The sequence below is a fragment of the Staurois parvus genome, unplaced genomic scaffold (genome assembly GCF_062004578.1).
Source record: "Staurois parvus isolate SC_StPar_1 unplaced genomic scaffold, SC_StPar_1.0 ptg000032l, whole genome shotgun sequence".
Classification (NCBI taxonomy): Eukaryota; Metazoa; Chordata; class Amphibia; order Anura; family Ranidae; genus Staurois; species Staurois parvus.
The window spans coordinates 2,154,956-2,161,401 of NW_028317828.1; the positions used below are offsets into that span (position 1 = coordinate 2,154,956).

At 46.1% G+C, this 6,446-nt stretch overlaps 1 protein-coding gene across 1 annotated transcript; it reads left to right on the forward strand.

Moving 5' to 3' along the window:
* The first annotated feature begins 609 nt into the window (after positions 1-609).
* LOC149470738 (uncharacterized) lies at positions 610-5,387 on the forward strand. The gene is made up of 6 exons (XM_089660730.1): positions 610-664; positions 744-863; positions 950-1,015; positions 3,768-3,820; positions 3,916-3,981; positions 4,413-5,387. The coding sequence occupies exons 1-6, from the start codon at positions 610-612 to the stop codon at positions 5,385-5,387; spliced, it is 1,335 nt and encodes a 444-aa protein (XP_089516856.1).
* Positions 5,388-6,446: the final 1,059 nt, after the last annotated feature.

The window sequence follows — 6,446 nt, forward strand, 5'->3', positions numbered from 1 at the left end:
GTGGGAGGAAGAGGCCGTGGACCCAGGGGGGGCCGTGGTGTCAGTCAGGGCACTGAGCCTTCCCCTGGGCCATTTGGCAGGGGGGGCATGGAGGGCCGGGGGTCTGGCTCTGGTGTGAGGGGGCGCCAAGCTGGTGGCAGAAGGAGCCAGGCTTCTCTCCGAGAAGAGGTGGAAGCTGCGGCTGCTGCCTCCCCTTCTAGTCCTGGTGAAGGGACATCAAGGGGAGGCAGACGGGGCTGGGGCCGGGGCCAGGCCCGGCCTCAGGCCCCTACTGATGCCAGGTTTCCACCCTTCTCCTGCAGAGAGAACTGGGCCCTGATAAATGCCTTCATGGAAAGGCGAGAAGGCATTCTGGGGTCCAGCTCCTCCCGCAGCGGTCAGGCGGCCAAGGACCATCTGTGGGAGGAGATTGCGGTGGTTGTGAATGCAGTGGGGATGGTACGCCGGACCCTCCCGAACATCAAGAAGCGTATGCGTGATCTGAGACGTCGTTTGAAGTCAAAGTTGGCTGAGTGGGCTAAGCAGGGGTATGTTACCCACGAAGGTGTGGATCCCGCCTATTATGAGCGCCTGTCTCGGGACGAACGATGACTTCTCCCTGTCATCAGCATGTCCACGATTTTTGGGGTGACGGCTTGTGTAGACACTGATGACTTGCAGAGTGGTAAGTACACTACACATGTCCATATTGTCTATAAAGTTGTGTTATCTTATTGAAAAGCAAAGTGTGTGAAATAGTGTAGCTTTACATTTGTTGTTCATTTTGTCTTGTGTTGTAGCCCGTCCCGAGCCAGGTGCTGCCCCTGCTAGCCCCTCAGACGACTCGGATCACGCATACGCTGATCCAGAGGTGTTCACTCCTGGTAAGTACTCATTGGGAATGCACCCCGTAATGTTGAACAAGCTGCTAAAACATCAAACATCTTACATGTCAATGTCCTATTCACAGCACAACATCAGCAGGAGGAGGAGGAGAGGCTCCACCCACTGCAGTCAGACCAGGAGGAAGGTCTGGGTATGTATTAATGTGCTTGCCTAGAACAATCATAATCACTCAGGATGAGCCAATGAGCATCCTCTGAGGAATGCAGAACAAACCAAATGCTAAACTCTGTGTGAACACAAATATATCTCCACAACACGCTGTATTTCTTTGGGCCTCCTCACTGTACTGCACTCAAAACCGTAGAGAAATCAATGTGAAAAAATGTTACCACACAGAAATGTGTCTCATCCCTGCCACATGTTGTGGGCCCAGTTTCCCCAGACCAATACAAGCAGGTAACACCACAAAACCAAATGTGGGAACAAACAGAGTAATAAAGTTCCAAACATCACTAATTAGCTGACATCTCCTGAGCGTTCCAAATCAGACTCTCCCTCGTAACTTCAGAAATTTGCCCAGGCACAAACACATTCCACACATGTAAACACATACACGTAATCTGACCAATGTCAAAATGCTCAACTCTGACAGTCCCAGAATATCCAATGTGTTTGGTGTGCATATATCATGCCTGCTCAATATACAGGTAATGATGTGCTCCACTACAGGGACCCATCACTTCCCAAATGTGCCACTCAACTTCAGGTTTTTGCCCACACAAAGGGAAGGTCAAACACACTTTGGCCAACACTATGGTTGGCAGAACTGGCAATATCTCTCAAATTCTATTGTAATCAGTAAGTAGCATTTTAAAGCCGCAGGTCTCAAGGCAAATACATGGACAAAGTAAAGACCAAAAGAGCTCATGCTTGTATACATTTCCATTCAATGAGTTTACTGGGCACCTTAAGGATGCTGATTTCCAGAGTAGTGTTTACACACCTGTCACCTGCACTGTAGTTGTCATTGGCCTACAGTCCAGGGAGGTAATCAAATGACGCCCACCTGCATGCCCCTGGGGGCTCACACCTGCCAACTTCTGTGGCCTTTACCATTTGATCATGGCAGATCAATGCTCAATGCAATTGCCAGTTATTGCCTGCACCTTCCTCACGCTGTCAATGTGAAGAATGTACTGCAAACAACTGACAATTTGTAGAGGATTTCTCGCCAATGATCATCAGGGCACTGATGATCATTGCCATGATGATCAATGCCCAGCCTTGCCACCAGTCAGTGCCGCATATCAGTGGCCATCATTGGTGCAGATCAGTGCCACCTCATCATTGCAGTCTCATCAACAGCTCAGTGAAGGTGCAAACTTACCTGTTTGAAGAATTTGCTAAGAGAAAACAAGAGAAACATAGTTTTCCACATTCTTAGGTGGTTATGTATTTTTACGAACACCAAAAAAACACACAGTAGCCATTAAATATCCCCCAAAACAACCACTATTTGTCTGAAAACAATGTCAGATGAGTACAGTGTTGCCTGACCACAATTGTCATTCAAAGTGTAACAGCATTGAAAGGTGAAAGTTGTCCAGCCCAGGAAGGAATTTTAACTGGCCAGTAGGCAAGTGGTTTAAAAATATCTGTGCTGACACGTCTGCCAGTAATATCTAGTGGGCCCCTCTCCTGACTTGTTTCATCATGTCATCTGGGACATAAGCCCAGTAAAACTTTAGAGGTCAACATCTAGAAATGTAGCTATTCACCCAATTGTAAAGCTTAAAGTGATGGCGTCCATTTTACCATAGCTCAAAATGCAGAGGCAAAATCAAAGACATAACAACACTGAGTATTTTTGGAGCCATTTTCCCCAAGCCAAAAAACACAGCCAGATCATAATTAAAAGCACACACAATTGCTAATTTTCCAAGTCACGAATAAGGAATCTCCAGGGGCAAATATTTTTACTGTGTCTTCCCTCCCCCCCCCCCCAAAACAAAGTAAATGAAATAATGTTTTTGGCCTCTCATGTAAACATGAGGCCAATAATTAGACTGCTTGAGCTTGGCACATCACATTACTAGCAGGAAGATCTATTCCTTTGCCAGACCTATCCACCCAGATCCTCTGCTTTGAAGTCGCCTTAAACCCAAAAGGCATCATAAAGACTAATCTATTGTTCATTGACAAATACACTATATTGGCAACACCGCTGGGATGCCTTCCTTTCTGCACACATGAACTTGAATGGCATTTCAATCTTAGTCCGTATGGTTTAATATTGAGTAGTCCCACCATTTGTAGCTCAAAGAGCTTCAAATTGTCTGGAAAGGCTGTTTAATCTTATTGGATATTTTTAGACTGGCACGAGATAATAATTTTCTTTTTCACGTGGAGTTGTCATGAGACCTATGTTTTAAAAGTGATTCAAGGATTTTTGTATGCATTGGTCTTGATCTCTTCAGATCCACGGTTATATCAACAATTCTTTGGGATGCATTTACATGCGTTTGTGCTTTGTAAATATTTTGTGGCACCTTTATATTTGATTAGAGCATTTTGGGTTGGTATTTAAGCCTTTTTGGAATGTTGCCTTAAGAAATGTTATATCTTTGGATTAAATGTTTGAAGGCCAAGGTCTAAAAGCCTGCAGTAGCTTATCAGCATATTGTAGCCATCCTAACACATCTGCCTCCTTGTTTGGCAGGAAAGGTGCCCACTAATTCTCGTGGCCTCTGCTCCTGAGCCTTACCATGCCTCTTTCTACTCCCAAACAGTCTCGTGGCTTGTAGCTGCCAGTGTCTTATTTCTCTGGATAAACTGTTGTGAAAAACATAATGAGCAAACCCTCAAACCTTGAACAAAAATGTCAGATCATACATACAGCCAAACTTCTGTCTGTTGCTAATCATCTTGAAATCTATTTTCAGCTCTTCATGCCCCAGCTGACAGAGTGGGTGAACAATCTGCATCCGATGTTGGGGTATGGAAACTGCTGTAATTGGGTGGGGATATTCAAATGCATGTTGCATGTGTATTTGTGGAATCTCATGCCCTTTTTTTGTTTTTGTGGTGCAGGGACGTTCAGGCACTCCAATAGTTCAGCAAAGTCCGTCACCGACATCTGAGCTGCCTCAACGTCAGGTGAGAGATGCTAAAGATGTTATGCATAATGAGTTACCCATTTAGAGCATAACTGTTCCTGGCTGGGCAGGATTTGGCAACGTGATGTGTAACTTACTTTTTTGGGATCATTGCTTAGTCATGAGCTGGAGAGAGTGATATGCATGTGACAATTTGGAATCTTAGCGGTTCACTTTGTCTAGATCCCAATCCAATCACATTACAGACCCAGAAGGTATCAGTCTGGGTAAAGCAGCCACATCATTTATTTTAGCCAGATGTTCATCCAGTGTAATATGTCAGGGAAAGGCATTTGCCAATACCTGGTCCTAGGGGTGGGACAAGAACATGAGCTAGTGTTTGTTGTCGGATGAGCCCCCTGTCCTACTGTATGCTTGTGCTGTGTGTTAAACACTCTTTGAATACATTTTTTTGTTTGTTTCTCCTTGCAGCCAACATTGGATTCAGCTGGATTGGCACCTCATCCACCTGAACACAGCCCCCTTCTTGTGCTTGGGGAAAGGCTGGTGTCCAATCTGGAGAGATTATTGGAGCAAAGGAGGAATTATAGTCCCCCTCCTGATTTTGAACATCTACTGCAGCTCCAACACTCAACCCTGCTTCGAATTGCTCAGACTGAGGCTCAGACTGCAATCATGCAGCAAAACACCACGCTACTGCAGGAAAACAATCGCCTGCTGCAGGAAAACAATCGGCAGCTGCATGACATCCGAGCCTTCTGTCAAGCAGGGCCTGATCAAAATGCACCATCAACCAGCGGCTCACAACCCTTGTGTAGTCGTTTGGAGTCAATGCCAATGGTGCTACACAGTTCCCCTGCTGGAAGGGGTGGAGAAGCAGCAGGGGAACTACATATTGAGGTGCCCACTCTGGAGGAGCCCTCTCAAATCCCACCCCAGCCCCTAAATCCCCAAGTGCAGGATCAACCCGTTATCCCTCACACTTCATCTTCCTCACACTCCACTTTGCCCCTTGGCCACACCCCCACTTTCATAGCCCCTCACATTGTTCCTACACACACCACACAATACCACTATCTCCCTTACCAAACACATCCTACACACTTCAATGCCCCTACCAACACACCCCTCTTAACCACACATTCAACCCCTTCTTCTGTAGTTCTTCCCTCTCACTCTTTCACAGCCCCACAACCAATTTACACCACTATCCAGCACCACTTTAGGTTATCCCCTTCCTCTGCCTCCACCCAATACCCTTTCCCAGGCCCTGGACACCTCCCCCCCCCTGCCCTCATACCCCCCCCCGCCCTCATACCCCCTCCCTGCCCCCTCATACCCTCCCCCCTCATACCCCTCCCCCCGCAGCAGCAGCAGGAACCATTCGAGGTGCCCGAGGAGCCCGAGGCGCCCGACCATGACCTTCCCTCCCCCCCCCGCCTATAATTAAATATGTTATTTTGTTCAAAGTGGCTGAACGTGTCTTGCATATTGTCAAATGTGTTTGGGCTAATAATGTGGAGTTGGTCATGTAGGAAATCCAACACAGGTGTTTTAGGTTTAGTGTTGCGGCCAGTAATTCTAAATAGTTAATGTTGATTGCATCATCAGACCCCAGCCCTTCTCAACAAACTGGTGACCAAAGGACTAGCCAATCTAAAACAGCGCTGTCAAGTGCGTAACAATGCTGCACCCTGCACAAACCTTTCCCAGCTAATGGACCACACTCTGTGTTCCGTCAGCCTGGGAGCAATTGTTACTGGGTCAGGTTAATGACGCAATTAACCCTTCACATTGCCAACACCTCCTTTTTGCACAGAGAAAGAGGCAACTTGGCAATATCAGCAATACCACTATGATGGTTGCATAAGCATCGGTATACCACTGTCAACGCAGGCAGCGATATACTGAAATTTAAAACACACACAATAGCGCTCCTCAGAGACAGGGGTGCTTATTTTGCATTAAAGAGCTTTAAAAAACAGTTCAACACTTCCAGAAAGTAAGCTTTATAACTAAAAGGTCAGAAGGGTGGAAGAAAAATATTTTCAGAAAAAGATGTAGCAGATGAATGGATAGAACAAAGAGAACAGAAGTTTAGAGGGATAAAGTACTTGGCTTTGGGTTAAGCAGATCATGTTTCACTGCCAAAAGGGGCTTATTTCCCAAAGTTCGTTCCTATGTTAAAAGGGAGATTCTACCATTTTCTCTCAAGTCAGCTTGGCTTAACGTCAAGCATCACAGCCTTTATCTAGGAACTCAGCAGGGTGTCTCCCTGAAGCAGAGAGCCAATTGCCTCATTTGTGTGGGTGTCAGGTGGAGACCCAAGCTATGAAAAAAATCACTCATTGATTATATTACGGTTCATAACTTAGCCTGGATACATAGAACATTCTATCCACGAGTAGATTAATACGCACAATCTTCTGCTAAACGTCTACATATGAGATACCTGCTTGGATGCTTAAGGAGATATCATTTTCTGCTCTCCTGTATATGACAGCT